Here is a 20,941-nt window from a genome sequence, read left to right on the forward strand (position 1 = left end):
CTAACTGAGTGGCTATGGGGCAAGGCTACTGGATATTGTGAAACCTGTTTGCTCATCTGTAAAGCAAGGATAATAATGACAATTTAGCCCTATAGGCATATTACCAGGATTAAGAGTTAATATAACTAAAGTTCCCTGAATAATTCTTGGTATACAGTGAAAACTACAGAAGTTTTTGTGATTGCTACTACTGTTTTTGTTAGAGTCAGGAGACCTGTGATTGATTTTCACCATCACCACTTACTAGCAGAGTGACCTTGAGCTAGTGAAATGGAGATAATTGTACTGAATTTGATTATCCCTTCAATGTATAAAGAACATAAAGCCATATTAGTGTTTGATCTTTTATTTTATGGAAGGACCTACATAATAAACACTGTTTCTACCTTGAATTCTTTAAAAATGATCATTGATAGTAATATGTTATAATATTAAATTATTTTCCAACTTTACATAATGCTTTACCTTTTATTTTTATCTAATATTATAGTTCCTTTCCATACTTTAAGCCCCATGAAGATTAGGGCATATCTTATATTTTTCTATGTATCCTTCAGCACCTAGTACAATGTCTAATTATTGCAAGAACTCACACTTTAATGAATCAAAAGACAAACATGCATTCAACAAACGTTTACCTCCTGTTGGTCCACGCATTATATCAAGCAACTTAAACAGACATAATAACCACATAGATAACAAAGGTCTAACGATGACAGAATTTAAGTGATGAAAGAAACCTGACAATTCTAGTTTACTTTATGCTCAATGAAAAATACCATTTGTGGTATCATTTCCCTTTGTTTCATACTTAACTTCAAAGAACCTACTCTATTTCAACAACCTGAATAAAGCTTGCCCTGACAAAGTAACAGCAACAAAAATGGCAATAATTATGTCTTTCGAGTACATACTGTGCTAAGGACTTCACAAATACCCCATTTGATGTTCACCAGAAGCCTTTAGCATAGATATTATTATTATCTGTTCTATTTTAAAGGTAAGGAAACTGAGTCATGGACATTAAATAGCTTGCTCCTGGTCATCCAGATTGTAAATGGAGGAGCCACGATTCAGAGCTAAGTCTGTATGACCAGAGCCCAAGCTTCCTTTTGTTCAATCACAGAACAGTGCCCCCATCCGGCTTATTTGGCAGTTAATCTTGGGTGAAAAAAACCTAGTGCTATCACTTTATTGTCTTAAGCTTTTGTTTGCTTGTGTTAATTATTATGTTTTTCATATATTTATGTCTTATTTCTTGAGAGTTTACATATTTGTGCCCCCACCATTATCTTGCACGCAGTAGAGGTTCAGTAAATGTTTGACAGATCCCCCCCTCAACTTCCAATGAAGAGATACTATTTTCAAGGCAGCTTATTTCCCTGTTAGAAAGTTGTTCCTACTGTTCAAATTTTTTTTAAGTACCTATAAACAACTTAAAAATCATAGAATTCTAAAACACAGATAGTATGTATTCTGTTGCCTTTGTTCTATGGTTGAGAAAATCTAAAGTTAATTGAATTGCCCAGGGTCACGAAGCTATTAACTTGCAGCTCCAGGGCCATGAACTCTGGTCCCTTGAGTCAATGTCTGGTAATATTATTTCAGATATTTGAAAATAGTTGACAAGCTCCTCTTAGTCCTCTTAGGCCGTGAGGTTTGAATTTTTCACCACCTTAGATAATCTTCTGGTTTCAAACCAGTTTTCTAATGATAATATTAACAGACTCTCTTAAGGTACTGCAAGGGAACAGAAGCATTCATTTATTACTAATAGCACTTTAATTAAGTATAATCTTTAAACTTATCTGTCATTATTAGTAGTAAAACATGTATTTGCCTTATAGTTTGGTCATCCCACTTTGTAGTAATAAACCTGTATCTTAAGGAAATAGTTAAAAAGAAAAAGAAGAACAATTTACTTTAAAAATGGATTTAGAATAATCGCTACTTAGAAATGGCTCAACATTTGTAGAATATGTATAGAATAATATATACTTGTCATTGAATATTGTGATTCATCTAATTCTCAGTTCACTTGATAAGACTATTATCCACTCAGTTTCACTATTTTATTCACAAGAATCTCATGGGAGACTATTAAAGGCTTTGAAGAACTGAAAAATATTATACATGATATTCTTTTCATTTACTAATATCGGCATTTCTCACCAATTTTTATCTTTTTATTTCTAAGAGGTCGCCTCACTTGCATTATTGTCTCCCTCACTAAATTCTCCACCACACTATAGCTAGAGTGATCTAAACTCAAGCCCTCTTTTTAACTGTCCTATTTCAAATGCTTCAAAGCCCTCTCGTTTTCCATAGAGGGTATTCTTAACTTTAGTTCCAGGACTCCCAAGGACTTTAAGAATTTTATAATTCTGTTTCAAATTTTATAATTCTGATGCTCTGAAAAGCATCATAGATTTGTATTAGAATATCAAAAAGTAACTATGATTTTAATGCCTATAAATCACATGTAAAATAAAGACAAATTCTCCTAAATATTTATATAAACCTTTTCATGACCTAATTCCTAACCCCCCCAAGCCTCAGCTCCTTCTTTGTCTCAGCCTTCAATAACCACCACATTCATATATATATACATGCACAAACACACACATACACATCATTATAATAATGTCAAACTTCCTGTGGTTTCTCAAAATATCATGTGAACTGAGCAAACATATGTCTACCTATATACATGCTGGACCATCTTCCTTCTCCCCATCCTGAGATCCCAGTCGTCCACAAACCTCAGCCACCTTATCACCTTCTCAATGAAACCTTCCCTGACCTATCCAAGCATGAAGTGCTTTCATAGAGCTTTGCTCGTACCATTCTTAAAGCATTTATTAAATTGCTCTAATAATTTGATTGAAGATCTATCCCTTCACAAAACTCCAAGTCACAATCATAAGGTGGCTATAATCCTGATATAATGGTGAGAATCCAGCCCCCTTGCCAAGTTTTAACCAACAGTTAGGGAGACCATGCTACTTCAGGAGAATAACCTAGGATTCATTCAATAAATATTTGAACTAATGTGTGAACAAATAAAATGAGCAACACTATAACAAAATAATGGTCTTTGTTTACATGTGCCTTCTTCATTTATAGATGTGCATAAACTTTACCTTTTTGATACCCAGCAACGAATAATTTATTTACTAAAAGGTCAATGTAATTCTGGCTCTGTTTTACGGAATATGGAGGTCTCATAAAAGAAGTTCATGTCTTACTTTCTTCTCTCTAAATGTTTACATCAAAGACATAGACATGTATAAGACTCACTGTTGGTACTTTACTTGTTACTTGCCCTCAAATGATGCTAAGTAGGAATACTTAGTCTATAAAATGATATAACCCTCAGAGCCTAAACTTTGCACCTAAACATATCTGAGTACCGATCTTAAATATTCTGTGTACCAGCAGTGCAAGACTGACCAAGTTGTATAAACTCTGAGCCTTGGCTATATCAACTACAGAATGAAGGTAATGCTTCCTTCATATGTTTACAAAGATAATATACTATGTACCACACCTGGTAAGTATGCAGCAAGTAATGGTGATGATAGTGAATGATCTTGATGGTGTTAATGCTGATGGTGATGTTAGCACATTGAACTGCAACTCCTTGAAGACAAGGATTTTCTTTAATTTATATTTGAATCCCCAGCACCATAGTACCTGATACATAGCAGAGAGTAAGCAGATGTTTCTTACTAGTATAATCAGTTGCCAACTACTAGATATTAACAGTCAAGGGAAATAGAACAAGAAGAGACTAGCATGAACTGGAATTATCAAGGAAAACTTTATTGAAGACAGAGATATTCAAAGGATATATTTTTTCATTGCCAGAAAACGAAACAGAAGTGACTGAGTTACTGAAGATAAAAGAAGCATAACATGAAGTCTGATGGGGCGGGGAGAGTAAATGTCTTCCTTTGAAGCATTAGCGGGGGACATAATTAAATACTTTGTAATTGCTAACACTTTACTGTTCAGCACCAGGCCTACATATTAACAACAAAGATAATAATCCCAAGCCTTGCTCCCTTTGGAAGCCTCACATTATGTCAAAACCATACAAGAAAATGTCTCATTTAAACAAACTGTATGACATAAGAAAAACATGAGCTTTATAGGGCAGCAAATCTAGGTTTGAATTTTAGCTTTGCCACTCAACTAACTTTATTGTCTTGGACAAGTCACTTACCTCTTTGAGCTTCGGTTTCCTCTTCTGTAAAATAGGAACAATAGTGTTTGTCCCACAGGGCTAATGTGGGGTTGCATGATATTCTTGTAAGGTATCCAGTGCAGTGCCTGGTGTGTAGCAGGTGTTCAATAAACATGCGTATTGCTGTTATTTTTAACTAGAGGCCCGGTGCATGAATTTGTGCATTGGGAGGGGCCATCCGGCAGACCTGCCCCAATAGGGGCTGATTGGGCAGAGGGAGGAGGGGGTGGCAGGAGGAGGGGCCATGGGCAGTTGGCCAGCTGGCCCTGCCCCCTGGTCGAACTCCCAGTCGAACTCCTGGGTTGAGGGGACAATTTGCATATTAGCCTTTTATTATATAGGATAGTATGAATTGATGCATTTATGTGTTTGTTCCAAGCCAAGGGGTACATTTTGGTTGTCCATTTTTTGGACATGTAAGCTTGAGCCTACTTGATCTGAGAATAATTGGGAAATAATCACAGAATTTTTAAAATGGGAATAATCCAGAAAAGGACAAAGTGTAGCATTGTACTCTGTGACTGTTTGTGTCTTTAACATGAATAAATGCTAAAAGTGTTAGGGGCAATTATGTAGGGTGAATGCTCAAATAAGAAGCTATTAATTTTCTTTATTAACTACCTGCTGTACAAACTGTCATGCAAATACTGCCTTGTGCTTTATGCAAAACCTTGAAACACCTAGGACTTTATTCTTCTGCTTGGATTTTTTTCTGTAGTAAAATACATACTGAATTAATTTCAAGTGTGTTTGTCTGTAAACCAGCCAAATATCTCTTTTTAAATATTTGAGCTCTATGTTGAATATACAGAGTTATGGTTCTTAGCACATTACCTGTTTTTTAGTAGTAGATTACATTCTTCCATCCTTTAATATAGTTCCACATATACTAAAATGTCTATTATGCCCATATTAATGAAAAATTTTCATTTTATACAGGTTCCTCCAGGGGACCCAGCCCCCTAACCATGGGGGCCCAGGACACCCTCCCTGTTGCAGCAGCATTTACAGAAACGGTCAACGCCTACTTCAAAGGAGCCGATCCCAGCAAGTAAGCCTGGGAATTAGTCCCCTGTATTCTCCACACTCTGTCTTATTCAGTGGAGGCTACCTTAAATACACCTAGAACCAAAAGAAGTCCAGCAAACATGAACAAGCTTTATACCTAGAATGGAAAAGAAGATTTATTTAGGGATATTAATTCACTGATTATTTTTTAAAGAATGTACCAAAAGATCCAATAATCTAATATCTTACTATCCAGAAATCTCTAACTTAGTGTTGGTTGCAAGTGACGGAATACCCTAACTCAACTCTGTCAGCAATGAGAAAATCTATTCTGTCACAAAAGTAAATGTCCAGATCATGTCTTCTGTTGCCCTCATCTTTCCTGGACAAGAATCTCCTGCATACAAACTAAAACAATGGTGCATTGGAATGAGAAAGTGTGTGTGGGGGGAGGGGGGCGGTAAACTTCCCATAACACCTGGATAAGTGAGAGGGCAAGTTATATGTGACCCTTACTCTAAGTAAGGAGAAACTGGCCAGAAATAAATAAGTGAATATAAAACTTCTAGGGAACAATATACCACTCTATATTTACAAGAACCTTATTTCACTTATATCAGTACATATTGATAAGGGACTTGACCAGAATGTATATGTAACATAACTAAATGTTTTGAATCTATATAAGGAGTTTCACAAAAAGAGTTCAGGAAGTCTGTGGATTTCCTGAGATTATATTACTTAACTTACATGTGTGTGCATATATGCATTTATCCGTAGAGAGGGTCTACAACATTAATCACTTTCACAAAGGGGTTCATGAACCACACACACACACACACAAAGTTAAGAGTGATTATTGTTCTACACTAAAAACTAAATACTTAAGTCAAACTAGGTTTCACTTGTGTCACTAGTAGAATTCAGGTCTGAATTTGATGGATTAACAAGGCAAACCTAAGTGAAGGCAATATTGCTTTTTATTTTCCACTTGCAAGGATAAGAGCTGAGAAAACCTTAGTATCTATGGAAATAACAGTGAGAGAAAAAAGTCAATGTGCATATAGAACAATAGGCTTTATAAAAATTTTGAAAACAGTGATAATTAAGAATAATTAGAACTTTGCTTCCCATATGTATTTTAAGTGGGAATCTGTATGACTAATCATGAACTTTCTTTACACTTCAGAAACACTCATTTTTATAAGTCTAGGTGTAACACTACTACACTGGGAAAGTAATATAATTAGTAATTCCACCTTTTGGTGTCCTACCCAACCTCTGGGATCTATCAACCACTCTATTGTCATGTCTTTTTAAATATCTAGGTTTTATTCTAAGCCCAGAGTATTGTAGAGAAGCAAACACTGTGGACTGTGGTATCTTAGTCCAATTGGGCTGCTAAAACAGAATACCATAGAGTAGGTAGTTTATTTCTCATAGTTCTGGAAGTTAGGAAGTCAAAGTTCAAGGAGCTGGCAGATTTGAGTGTCCAATGAGATCTGGCTTCCAGATTCATAGACAACCTTTTCCCATGTAACCTCACATTGTGGCAGGAACAAGGGAGCTCTGTGGGGTCTCTTTCTTTCATAAGGCCACTAACCTCATTTATGAGGGCTCTACCCTCATGTCCTAATTACCTCCCAAAGGACCACCTCCAAATGCCATCACATTGGGGATTAGATTTCAGTCTATAGCACTCTGGTTTATCTCAGGTCCTTTCTTTTTCATCTTCAAAGCAGGAAGTTCATTTGTTACATCCTCATATCAATAGAAAATAGAAATTAAAAGCTACCTCATACAGAGGTCTGAGTTTGAACTGTTAGAGCAAGGAAGTACCCTGAGTTCAAGTTCTATATATACTACAAGGGATAAATCTGGGTGCTATACACTGAATGTTTACATTCCCCTGCCTCCATGCCCCAATTCATATATTGAAACCCATAAAAGCAGTCGAGCCAAATTAATATTTACTGCTTTTCCTATGCCTTTGGATATGAACTGAGCCATTGACTTGTGGATGACTGCACGTATTGAGCTGTTTTTAATTATACTGCCATAAATAGTTGCAGAATATACTATATATTGGTAGATAGGAGATACGGATTATTTCATTAAAATTATGAGATCTAAAATTTATGAACAGGTCATGAAGTAGTGTTCTTTTAAATTTAATTTCTTCTCCAGGCAGTAAGTCATTTTCATTGCTTTCTCTGTGTTACTCACTTTCAAGGAAGCAACTCAAGTTCAAAAGTTTGATCATGGGGAGAGGAAGGAAGGAGGAGGATAAAACCAAACACAGCACCACATAGGGAATGATGCAGAAAAGAAATGTGGACTTGATTTTGGCTGTGGTTCCCTCTCATCCTGAATCAGAGCCTTCTCCATGTGTTCAGACCGTACATTGGAAACAGAAATCTATTACTTTCATTGTTTTTTACAATAGGAGGTAATAATGGGATTTTATGTGGAAGTTGACACAGCCAGCAGCAAAAATCAAGGAGTTCTGTGCCTACCAGCTATTGAGAAAGACTCAGATGGCAGAATACCTGTCACAGGTGTTCTGAATACTCAGGGAAAAAGTGTAACTCTATTTGAATGGATTGTATATCATAATGGATTGTAAAAAACAATGAAAGTAATAGATTTCTGTTTCCAATGTACGGTCTGAACACATGGAGAAGGCTCTGATTCAGGATGAGAGGGAACCACAGCCAAAATCAAGTCCACATTTCTTTTCTGCATCATTCCCTATGTGGTGCTGTGTTTGGTTTTATCCTCCTCCTTCCTTCCTCTCCCCATGATATACAATCCATTCAAATAGAGTTACACTTTTTCCCTGAGTATTCAGAACACCTGTGACAGGTATTCTGCCATCTGAGTCTTTCTCAATAGCTGGTAGGCACAGAACTCCTTGATTTTTGCTGCTGGCTGTGTCAACTTCCACATAAAATCCCATTATTACCTCCTATTTGAACAAGCCTGGTACTAGGGATTAATTCTCTAATCCCCTAGAAAAACTTGGGTTTCTCAGCTATATTCAGTCCATCCCTTATCATCATGCTTCAGTTATTTATTCAAGTGTTTGTCTCCCTGTTTAATCTGGAGGCCTGGGCAAGGACCACATTTGTCCTGTTTTTCACTGTTCATTCTAGTGCATTACATTATGTTGGGGACATTGAATAGGCACCCGGTGCATAACTGTGAAATGTACTCTGCACTAGGTTCTGTGTTATGCACCTTTGCCTTCCCAGAACCTAAGACATACTACTTGCCTTCACAATAGTAGATAAGATATGTGCAAGAAACAACGAAATTTTCCAAAATATATGTACATATGTCCATGGAAACTAGAGAAAGGAAAATTTAAGAAAGGTTAAATGGGAAGGATGTTAAGGAAGGCTTCAGAAGGGCCTGCTTTTGAACTGAGTCTTGAAATATGAAAAGGAGTTGGCCTAGTACAGTGGTCGGCAAACTCATTAGTCAACAGAGCCAAATATCAACAGTACAACGATTGAAATTTCTTTTGAGAGCCAAAAATCGACTTCTGCATATGGGCCACGAAGTTTCAATCGCACTGTACGTGCACGCCTGCACGTGATATTTTGTGGAAGAGCCACACCCAAGGGGCCAAAGAGCCTCGTGTGGCTCGCGAGCCGCGGTCTGCCGACCACTGACCTAGTACCTAAGCCAATGGAAGGGGATTATAAGGAAGAGAAGCTGCTTGTGCACAGAGGTATGTTCGTTTGAAAAGAAGACCGTGGGCTTAGTTATCAGGCCAGTGCAGAGAAGTCATTTAATAAGGATGCATTTCTGATGACCTCACATGAATCAAATCCACACAGTCACTGGCCAAAACTGACCAACGTTTCTGTTGACCGGCTAACACGGTGCTGCCTATGGGAGGACCCAGTTTATAAGTCACGTGGCCAGTAGACTTTGAACTTTTGCCATTCTTCTCAGATGTTTCCTTTGTAAGGACTCACATGATTTCAAAGTGTATTCATAAAGTAAGTTTGCTAATATTTCCATATTGCAGTATTTTAGATTTCCATAACTCACATTCACATGAAATATAGTCACGTTGTATGCTGATAGGAACAATCATTAAAGTTAAAGATTTTCCTTTAGTGAATATTGAGAATATTAATTTTTACATAGAAAATTTCAGATCAACTTTGACATTGGATGGATTATTAAGTCAGCAAAAGTCTGACTCTGACACTTGAGATGCAGTTCAGAAATGTAAGTGAGGAGACTTGGTGTCCTTATATTGCCTTGTACTGAAGACTGGCATTGCTCACTGTACACTGTAAGCCCCTTTGAAGGCAGAGGCTGTTTTGCTCACATTTTAATTGCCTCCCCACTCAAAAAAATAAACTTACACAGTGAGGAATCAATAGATGTTTACTGATTTAAGAAACACCACCTCCTCCCCTTGCTGACTTGTTTTCAAAGAGCAACTTTATCCCCCACCAAGCCACCACTTAGATCTCATTTTCAGCAACCTGGAAAAGAAACTGAGCAGTTTTCCTACCAATTAAAAAGCATTGGAACCACCGCTGCTAACAACAATATGCTGAGTGATGGTACGCATCGCAGTCTAATTTACCGAGTGCTCTAATTACTGTTTTCTCCTAGATTTATCAAATGATATTCTGCCTGTTCGGATATTGTAAGACATCAAGGGGAGACTCAGCATGAGAGGAAGTGCAGGCTCAGCACCAGTTTAGCACCATTAAATTAAGCAAGGCTTATGGACCTAAGAGATAGAGAAGGGAGGCAGCAGAGTGGGCACCCAAACTTGCGCTCAACAATATTCTTCAGAAGAGATGGATGGAGGGGCAAAATTCTCATTCAGAGACGCGCAGAGTGATGCATGACAGTATCTGAGGGGAGAGGGTAGCATATGGCAAACCAAGAGAGCTCACCTGCCTTATGCATACAAGCCTGTAACAATTCTTCACATAAGCTATTTTGAATGTGGACCCAGGACTGTCTCACCTGAGCCCCGTGTATCTCATCAAGCTCAGTTACACAGTACACAGGGTGATGATGGGGCAAATAGAGTTTCCTAGATTCAAACGTGAGCAACATTTTCATTTGTTGACCTCAATTTCCCTAGAAAGTATATTCCTAAACTTAAAGTTGTAGAACTGCTACCAGGTTCAGTTGTCCAGATGTATGGGGAAGTCATAAAAAAGTTCACTCATTTTAAATATTTACTCTTTCCCAAAGAAGAATAACCCTTTTGAGATTTCTGCTTCTGGCCAAGGTGGGGTAACAGGGACTGATTTACGCTTCCACTCGAAAATACCTCAAAAATACCTTGAAAGCACACAAAATATGTGAAACATTGATTTGCAAAGGACAGTTACCCTGGAGAGGGTAGGGGTGCCATGTGATTGCCTAGCTTACCTCTCTAGGGTGTCCAGGCCATGGCCTGGGTAGAGCCCTGCCAATTCCCAGCTGTTCATGGGGAAGTGTGTCACCGAGGCACACTCCACTGCAGAGCTGACTGAGCGGGTGTCCGCAGAAGCTAGTGGCCAGTAGATATTGCCGGCCACTGTGCGCCGCAGGAGCTGGCTGTGGAGAAGGGGCATACATGGCAGGAGCCTGGAGCTGAAAGACCCACTGCATTGCAGGATCTGGGCACTGGGGCAGCCCAGCTACATGCACTACAGGAGTCAGATGCTAGGGAAGCTGCTGTGCCACGAGGCACTAGCAAAGCCCCATGGGCTGCAATACCCAGGCCTGGAGGGAAACACATGCACTGCAGGCACCTGGCACTAGATAGGCCCTGTATCCTGCAGGAGCCCGCCTCGCAAGCACACTGGAACCAGGAGGAAAATCCCGTCTTCCTGCCATGTCTTTCCAGCGCCCTCTAATGACAAAGCTTAACATGGTGCCTGTTGGCAGAGAAAAAACATGTAAAGGGCCCATTATAATTTTTTTTCAGAGCAGCAGTAAAGGGTGAATTGGATTTACATTGATTTTATGTGGAAGTTGACACAGTAATTCTGAATTTCATATGGAAATGCAAAGGACCTACAATAGCCAAACTCTGAAAAAGAAGCATAAATTTGGTGGACTAACACTACTTGATGTCTATAATAAAGCCATAGTATAAAGACAGTGTAGTATTGGTATAAAGGCAGACAAAATAGATCAATGGAACAGAATAGAGAATCCAGAAATAGGTCTACACATATAGGGACAACTGAACGTCAACAAAATTGCCAACTGGAGAAATTCAGTGAAGAAAGAACTGTCTTTTCTGAGCAGATGGTGCTAGAACAACTAGACATCCACAGCCACATACTAAAGTGAACCTGGGTCAGCCACCATGTTTCTCGCCTTTCAGCCGCAGTGACAGTTGGTCAGAGGAATTTGGGGCTATGAAACTGCTAAGCAGAGCCAAGTCCTTCAAGAGATTTTATTCCCTCAAAGTTGCTCCCAAAGTGAAGGCATGACTGCCCCTGCACATCCCCAGGACCTCGACTTTACCAAATTACCAAATGGTTTAGTGATTGCATCTCTGGAAAACTATGCATCAAGAATTGGTTTGTTCATTAAACAGGCAGTAGGTACGAGGACTTAACAACTGAGGAACCTCTCATTTGCTTCGTCGTGCACCCAGTCTGACTACGAAAAGAGCATCATCTTTTCAGATAACCCGTGGAACTGAAGCAATTGGTGGTAAATTAAGTGTGACTTCAGTAAGGGAAAACATGACCTACACTGTGGAATGCCTGCGGGATGACATGGAAATTCTAATGGAGTTCCTGCTCAATGTCACCACAGCACCTGAATTTTGTCGTCAGGAGGTGGCTGCCCTTCATTCCCAGCTGAGGATTGACAAAGCTGTGGCTCTTCAGAACACACAGGCTCTTATTGAAAATCTGCATGCTGCAGCTTACCGAAATGCCTTGGCTAATTCCTTGTGTTGTCTAGATTATAGGATTGGAAAAGTGACACCAGATGAGTTATATCACTATGTTCAGAACCATTTTACAAGTGCAAGAATGGCTTTGGTTGGACTTGGTGTGAGTCATCCTGTTCTGAAGCAAATTGCTGAATGGTTTCTGAACATGAGGGGTGGGCTTGGTTTATCAGGTGCAAAGGTCAGATACATGGAGGTGAGATTCGAGAGCAGAATGGAGACAGTCTTGTTCATGCAGACTTTGCAGTAGAAAGTGCTGCCACAGGAAGTGCAGAAGCCAATGCATTTAATGTTCTCCAGCATGTCCTCATGTCATGCGGGGCAGCAATGCCACCAGCCCTCTGTACCAAGCTGTTGCAAAGGGGATTCAGCCATTTGATATTTTTGCTTTTAATGCCAGTTACTTGGATTCTGGACTCTTTGGGATTTATACTATCTCGCAGGCTGCAGCTGCTGGAGATGTTATCAAGGCCGCCTACAACCAAGTCAAAGCAATTGCTCAAGGAAACCTTTCCAGTACAGATGTCCAGGCTGCCAAGAACAGGCTGAAAGCTGGGTACCTAATGTCAGTGGAGTCTTCTGAAGGTTTCCTGGATGAAGTCGGGTCTCAGGCTCTCGTTGCTGGCTCGTACGTGCCACCACTAACAGACCTTCAGCAGATTGACTCAATAGCTGACGCTGATGTTATAAATACTACAAAGAAGTTTATTTCTGGCCAGAAGTCAATGGCAGCAAGTGGAAATTTGGAGCATGCACCTTTTGTTGATGAGCTGTAAACCTGAAACACATTGTAGGAAAGAGCTGGACATTTTCTCAACCCAGAGCAGCAAACACATGAAAGTCCCACATCTATAATGTAACATTTGTCTTGGTTTTCAATGAGGTGAAATATCTTAAAAAGTATAAATGCAGGTGATTGTTCCCTGCTGACCTAAAGTCAATGAAATATTCTAAGTTTTAAAAAAAAGAGTGAACCTGAATCCATACCTCACATCTTATACAAAAATTGACTGAAATATCCTATATAATAAAGAGGTAATATGCAAATTGACCCTCATGTCACAAGATGGCTGCCACCACATTGTCACAAGATGGCCACCCCCATGTTGTCACAAGATAGCTGGCAGGGGAGGGGAGTTGGGGGCAACCAGGCCTGCAGGGGAGGGCAGTTGGGGATGATCGGGCCGGCAGGGGAGCAGTTAGGGGGCAATCAGGCAGCCAGGCAAGCAAGTGATTAGGAGCCAGCAGTCCCGGATTATGAGAGGGATGTCTGACTGCCCGTTTAGGCCCGATCCACTGGTATCAGGCCTAAACAGGCAGTCGGACATCCTTCAAGGGATCCCAGATTGGAGAGGGTGCAGGCTGGGCTGAGGGACACCCCCCGCCCCCACAGTGCACAAATTTCATGCACCGGGCCTCTAGTATATTATAAAGCTAAATGTAAAAATAAGAAATTTCTAGAAGAAAATATGGGGAATATTTCTGTGACTTGGAAAAGATAGAACCCTCAAAGAGTAAATTTATTAGCTACAACCTATAAAAAAAATAAATTGACAAATTAAAACTTATTTTCAAAGGTACTCTTAAGAGAAAGAATAAGAAAACAAGCCACAAATGGGGGCGGGGGAAGAGAGGGGAGTGGAGGAATCTTTGCAAAGCATGTATCTGATAAGTTATTTGTATCCAGAATGTATAAAGAACTTATAAAAGAACAGAAAATTCAAATTAAAAACTTGGCAGAAAATTTCAGCAGGTACTTCACCAAAGTAGTTAACTGATAACAAAAAAGCACATGAAAAGATGATTAAGTTCATTGGACATTAGGGAAATGAAAGTAAAGCAACAGTGAGATACCACTGATCACCCATTAGAATTGCAGAAATCAAAAAGACAGACCCTAGCCAGTGTTGGTAAGCATCTGTAGAACTGAAACTCATATACAGCTGTATTTTCTATGTTAGAAAACAGTTTGGCAGTTTTTAAAAAAGTTGAAGGTGCACCTGCCATGTGATCCAGTGATTCCACTCCTGTGTATATATCCAAGAGAAATGAGAGCAGATATCCATTCAGTGACTCACACATACTCATCACAGCTTTATTTGTAATAGGACAAAACTGGAAAGAACTCAAATATTTAAAGGTGAATTTATTTTTTTAAAAACCCTATGGTACATGATATGTTACCCAGCAATTATAAGTCATGAACTGTTGATGGTCACACCACATGAATGACACTCAAAATAATTATGCTGAGTGGAAGAAGCCAGACCCCAAAAAATCTTTCTGATTAACCCTTTGCACTCACTTGCTTTTTTCTCGATTCCTTTATTCTACTTGGGATTTAATTTTTTAAATACCCCAGATTTTACAAAGCGCGGCAGTAGAATAAAAAACTGGAGTTTCTTTTCATACAAACTTACTTATTTGGATTTTTTTATATTTCAAATTATTGATACATTCAAAGAGTATAAAAAGAGCTGCTACCGATGCTAACCATGTTGAGTCACACTCGACATCCGAGTGCAAAAGGTTAAGTTTATATAAAATTCTAGAAAGTGCAAACTAGTGTATAGTGGTGGAAAGCTTATTAGCAACTGCCTAAGGACAAGGAGTGGAAGGATGGAGAAGGGCAGGAAAGAGGGATACAGAGACTCATGAGGAAATATGTAGGGATGTTGGATATGTTCATTATCTTGAATGTGTGAGGGTTTCATGGGTATATACTATGACAAAAGTTATGGAATATTATACCATAAAATTGCGTGAGGAGGCACCCCACAGGGGGCCGGGACCCAAGCTTGACTCGCACAGCACCGGCTGCCATGGGAGTCAGGCTGGACCAGCGCTACGGGAGGCCAGACCGGTGCTGCGGGGGCCGGGACCCACACCTGACTCGCAGTGTCCCCCGGCCCCTCTGCCTGTGTCTGCTCCGGGGCCACCCAAGCCGCCACGCCAGCTTGGGAAGGCCCGCCTCCTCTGTCTCCATCTCCGCTCTGGGCCTCACCTGCGCACGCAACCTCCTCCTGTCTGGTTGTGACCCGTTATGGAGTCCTGGCCTAATTTGCATGTTACCTCTTCATATCTCTATCTATCTATCTATCTATCTATCTATCTATCTACCTATCTACCTACCTACCTACCTACCTAGACATATATATAGATACATAGATGTGTCATCCTAATATATAAAAACCCAGGGTCCGTAATGACCGAAGGCTCGACCGAATGCCAGGCTGAGCGCGCAGCACGCTCTGGTGGGCAGGGACTGGCAAGTGGGCTGAACTGCTGACCTTTTGGGGAGAGAGGCGGGGCTGATCAGTGGCTACCGTGGCTGCTGGCAAGGCCCGGAGAGAGAGAGAGAAGCAGGATCTTACCCTGCTTCTCTCTCTCTCCGAGCCTCGCTAGCAGCCACGCCAATCTCTCTCTGAAAGATCAGCAGTTCAGCCCACTCACCAGCAGCCTGGGGTGGCTGTTGATCATCCCTGCCTCTCTGATCCGGCCCGGAGATAGGCCCGGAGATGCTGACTGGCATAGAAACTGACCAATCAAAACCAAATCTGGGTGAACTGTGAGGAGCCAATGACTGTTTATATGAGTTTCAGTTCTACAGATGCTTACCAACACTGGCTAGGGTCTGTCTTTTTTGATTTCTGTGATTCTAATGGGTGATCAGTGGTATCTCACTGTTGCTTTACTTTCATTTCCCTATGAAGGGAAGGCCATCTTCTGGACGTCCGACTTCCTTCCAGACAAAGGACCAGACCTGCAGGGGAGGGCAGTTGTGGGGGAACAAGGCCTAGCAAGCGGAGCTTTTGACACTGACTGGCATAGAAACCAACCAGTCAGAACCAAATCTGGGTGAACTGTGAGGAGCCAGTGGCTGCCTAGAAGGTGGAGCTTCTGATGCTGACTGGCATAGAAACTGACCAGTCAGAACTGCGAAGGCAGAACCTAAAGTGGGGGCTGAGGAAGGGTTTTAAGGGCAACAGCTGTTTGGTGAAAGGTGTAAGAAAGCGATTCAATTTTTTAATGACCGGTTTGGCAGTATAGTGCGTATGGCTGGCTATCAGTCCAGATATAGAGATTATGTATTTTTGTTTGCAAAGAGCATCTCCTCCTGCTGAAAAAGGCTTCCCCCACCCATTTAAGCAATCCTATCCTATATAATCTATCCTATCTAATAAAAGAGTAATATGCAAATTGACCATCTCACCAAGGCACAAGATGGCCACCCCCATGTGGTCAAAGATGGCTGCCCCCATGTGGACACAAGATGGCCTGCAGGGGAGGGCAGTTGTGGGAAGTTAGGGGTGACCAGGCCAGCAGAGGAGGGCATTTGGAGGAGACCAGGCCAGCAAGGGAGGGCAGTTGGGGGGGACCAGGCCTGCAGGGGAGGGCAGTTGTGGGCAATCGGGTCAGCAGGGAGGGCAGTTAGGGGTGACTGGGCCTGCAGGGGAGGGCAGTTGGGAGGGACCAGGCCTGCAGGGGAGAGCAGTTGGGAGGGACCAGGCCTGCAGTGGAGGGCAGTTGGGAGGGACAAGGACTGCAGGGGAGGGCAGTTGGGAGGAGACCAGGACTGCAGGGGAGGACAGTTGGGGGAGACCAGGCCTGCAGGGGAGGGCAGTTCAGAGCCAGCAGTCCTGGATTGTGAAAGGGATGTCTGACTGCCCATTAGGACATCCCTCAAAGGGTCCCAGATTGGAGAGGGTGCAGGCTGGGCTGAGGGACACCCCCACTCTGTGTACGAATTTTGTGCACCGGGCCTCTAGTCTATGCTAATAATCTTACTAATAAAAGGGTAATATGCTAATTAGACCAGGTCAACTGGCCATCTTCCAGATGTCCGACTCCCTTCCAGACAAAGCCATGGTGGTGGGGGCCAAGGCAGAGGCAATTAGGGATTATCAGGCCAGCAGGGGAGGGCAGTTGGGGGTGAGATCAGGTCGGCAGGGTAGGGCAGTTAGGGGCTATCAGCAGGCAGCCAGAGAGGTTAGGGGCAATCAGGCTGGCAGGCAGGTGAGCGGTTAGGAGCCAGTGGTCCCAGATTACGAGAGGGATGTCCGATTGGAGAGGGTGCAGGCTGGGCTGAGGGAATCCCCCCCCCCATGCACGAATTTTGTGCACCAGGCCACTATTTTATATATAATATGTCAATTATATCTCAATAAAGGCCTTTAAAAAAAGAATTATTCTTCCTTGCAAATTATCATCCTACTGTGTGAACTTATATGTTAACTGATGTAACAATTTCAACCAAGTAGATAAGTTAATGGAATGCAGATTCGTTAAGTCAGAAGCTTAAGTTTACCTCAAGGGTACATGAAAGAACATGCTCAATGCATCAATCATGTCCCTCAGAGAACTAAAATAAGTCCCAGTGAATAATGTAATAGCATAGTGCAATTTAATATCTTTGAATATGCTGTCAAAACTTCAGAAATCAAAGAGAGAGAACCACCAAAATAGATGATTCTATTTGTGAGGGGAACATGTAGATTTTTCTACAAAAGAAAAGCTGCACTTTTCTTCTTCCAGTTTAAAAAGACATTCAGTGGAATAGCCACTCTCTTTTTTGCATAAGTGTTAAAACAAACCATTGAGTCTTAGAAAAGATTTATATTGAGAGTGGAGTTACAAGAGCTTACCTTTCATCTGTTGCATAAATCTGTTCTTTTTCACAACTGTTTTGATTCACAGCATACTGATCTGTGCTTCCTCTCTTTCCTCTCATGTGTTTTGATATGCCAGATGTATCGTGAAGATTACTGGAGAAATGGTGTTGTCCTTCCCTGCCGGCATCACCAGACACTTTGCCAACAACCCATCGCCAGCTGCCCTGACTTTCCGGGTGATAAATTTCAGCAGGTTAGAACACGTCCTGCCAAATCCCCAACTTCTCTGCTGGTAAATATATTTTGCACAATTGTTTTAGAGATGTGTGTAGCTTAGCACTTCATTCTCAGATAAGGGAGGGATAAACTTTAGCAAGGGAGTAACACCTTAAAGCAATTACTGCTGCTCAGATATGTGTGTAGATTCAAACTCAGAACTTTTACAGCTGCCCAGATGTTTTGTGATTGACTGTGCATCTGTGCACATATGTATTTTAATGGCCTACTATCTCAAGTTGCTGGGGAGAGATTTAGAGTAATAAAATCTCTTATTAGTGACTATTTATTTTCCGTTTTACTTATCATCAGTAGACAATGGATAAGGATGGTGGAAAATGAATCCAATAAAAGGAATAAAATGTTATTATATTCGCATCTTTAAAGTCAAACGATATTTGAATTGTGCGTTACTCTTCACATGAACATGAAAATCTTTTCTGTGAAACATAATTACATTGACATCAAGTGCCTCTGTTTAGTATAGTGTGAAAGTATGACCTACAATAACACTGACCTGGGCTGGAATCCTGACTCTCATACCTATTAGCTATTCCAATTTAAGCAAATTACTTAATTTCGCTGACCCTCCATTACTATCTCCTGCCTTGCTGTGTAGCTATAGCTCTGGAAGCTCTAGGTAACTTGGATGTTTTTAGATAATAAAACTTTAAACAGCCTGAATCAGCATCTTTACCTCGATTGATTAGAGGCAAAGTCTCGGAGGCCAGGATTCTCTTCCTACATGCCCCGAGTTATATAGCTTTACTGGGTCCTCAACAGCCTAGACCAGCGCCCAGCAGAACCACATAGATTATGCTGAGACTTGGCTTCCCCTCCCCCATCCCCACCTCTCTTCCACCCCCACCCCCCCAACCCCCCCACCCCACCCCCGCCGCCAAACTACTCCCTCTAAACAGAACAGTAGCAGTTTCAAGGCTCTGATGTTTTTTTGACAGAGCTGTTCTGATTTGTTAGACTTCTGGCAGCTTACTTGTGACCTGCCTTTATAACATTATCACTGCCACTCTTCTGTCTTCTTAGTCTCTAATTTTCTCTTTTGCTCATCCTTAAAAAGGAAGATAATTCTTCCTTTACAGATAGATTTTAATGAAATGTTTCTAAGGTATCTAACAGAGTGCCTAGCACATAATAGGTGCTCAAAAAATTACATCTACTGTTTGGCTTAGAATATTCTGAAAGTGAAATGTCATTAAACTTGAGTTGTATGTCCAGTTTCTGAATCACTTGGGTTCTCAGTTTCCTCATTATGTGGGAAGTAAGCAAATGCTTTTCACACTCTTATGTGACATTTTTGTCATTGAAAAGAGCATTTTCAAGATATAGCAGATGGGTCACCTGTGGGCAGGCACCTGAGCAAAGCTAATGCTTCTCATAAGAGTACAAAACTCCTCAGTTCATCAAGACTGTGCTTATCTAGTGTAACTACCATGGTAATTATCATTTAAATTACAGGGTCATCTTGTAAGAAAAGTGACTTTTTTTATGACTTAGATCCTCTTAGGTGATATATTGTGAATGCTAAAAAGGTAGCATGGTAATTTTACTATCACCATTTTTTGCCACAGTTGGCGACAAAGACATTTGGCCAAATATTTAACTCAGTGATTTCTGAGATACTACTGTTTAAGTCAATACAAAACAAAAAAATCAATGAATTCAGCTATTTGATTGCATTAACTGACTAAGTCAGAGGAAACTGGTGATGTAGGAAGAGCTATTACGTTTGGATTAATAAATAATTCACTCTTTAAAGCAACCAATTATCATTATGATTGGTTAATACTACTGGGTACTCACTGAGATTTATAAAACTACAATAATGCCTCCCTATGGGTATTAATCTATTAACTTAATACCATTTAGAACTGCAATTGACTTGAAACCATACTACTGTTAGTAATATAATCTACAAATTGTCAAAGATGGATGTAGAAATCAGACTGCAGTTTGCTAAGATGATTCTTTGTGTCAAGATAATAATCATTTTTTTTCTTCCCAATTGAATAGCGATAATACCCAAAGTGATGCCAATAGCAAGGAATTCTGGGTAAACATGCCAAATTTGATGACTCACCTAAAGAAAGTGTCTGAACAAAAACCCCAGGCTACATATTATAATGTGGACATGCTTAAATATCAGGTAAGCCTATTTATATGGCCAACGTGTGGTTTTTACATTACAAATGTATATTCTAACATACCTAGCATTAAATAAAAGTAAATAAAATAACATTTCTTTTAATATTATTTAAAAGCTAAAATTATAAGAAAATAGAAATTTTAAAAGACTACTTGCAGACTTAGTGACAAGAATATTCATACATATTCTTAGTTTAAACTTACAAGTAAAATATTTTATTTAAATATTAGAAAAACATGCCACAAAATGAAGTTGCAGAAAATTACATCAGTTAAGATTATAAATATTGATAAACTTGTTCACTGTATTTTGTTAAGAACATTACTATACTAAAACCTCTTATTTTAAATTATTAAATGTAAGTACTCTGGTGTTTTTTTCTAATGTGGTAGTCCTATGAAATAAATTCTAGTAAAATTCATGGTAAGAAATAATTTGATGTTAAAAGATTGGTTGGTACAACACAATATAGTATAAAAGAATTTTCTTTTTGTGTCCAGGATTGCCGTCCTCCCAAATTATTACTGGCTTAGTAAATAAGCTTTCAAACCAGAATTCAATACAGCCTGAGTACCCTATCAATTCCCAGCCACTTGATCACCTAGGTTATCTTTAATGTAATTTAATTTTTGTGATTAAATATGTTCAAATTATTTTTCTTAAGATAAGGAAAAAATATTATTTTTAAA

The 20,941-nt window shown here is 40.1% G+C and overlaps 1 protein-coding gene and 1 pseudogene across 1 annotated transcript in view; both read left to right on the plus strand.

Annotated features, from left to right (window-relative positions):
• Positions 1-20,941, plus strand: part of SGIP1 (SH3GL interacting endocytic adaptor 1) — a 211,065-nt gene that overhangs the window by 182,343 nt on the left and 7,781 nt on the right. The window contains exons 19-21 of the mRNA XM_054720911.1: positions 5,189-5,300; positions 17,949-18,104; positions 20,120-20,252. Coding sequence (XP_054576886.1) covers positions 5,189-5,300; positions 17,949-18,104; positions 20,120-20,252 — 401 coding nt within the window. The remainder of the gene's footprint in view (positions 1-5,188; positions 5,301-17,948; positions 18,105-20,119; positions 20,253-20,941) is intronic.
• On the plus strand, positions 11,656-12,976 carry LOC103284099 (cytochrome b-c1 complex subunit 2, mitochondrial-like; annotated as a pseudogene).

This window comes from Eptesicus fuscus, chromosome 9 (assembly GCF_027574615.1).
Source record: "Eptesicus fuscus isolate TK198812 chromosome 9, DD_ASM_mEF_20220401, whole genome shotgun sequence".
NCBI classification, from domain to species: domain Eukaryota; kingdom Metazoa; phylum Chordata; class Mammalia; order Chiroptera; family Vespertilionidae; genus Eptesicus; species Eptesicus fuscus.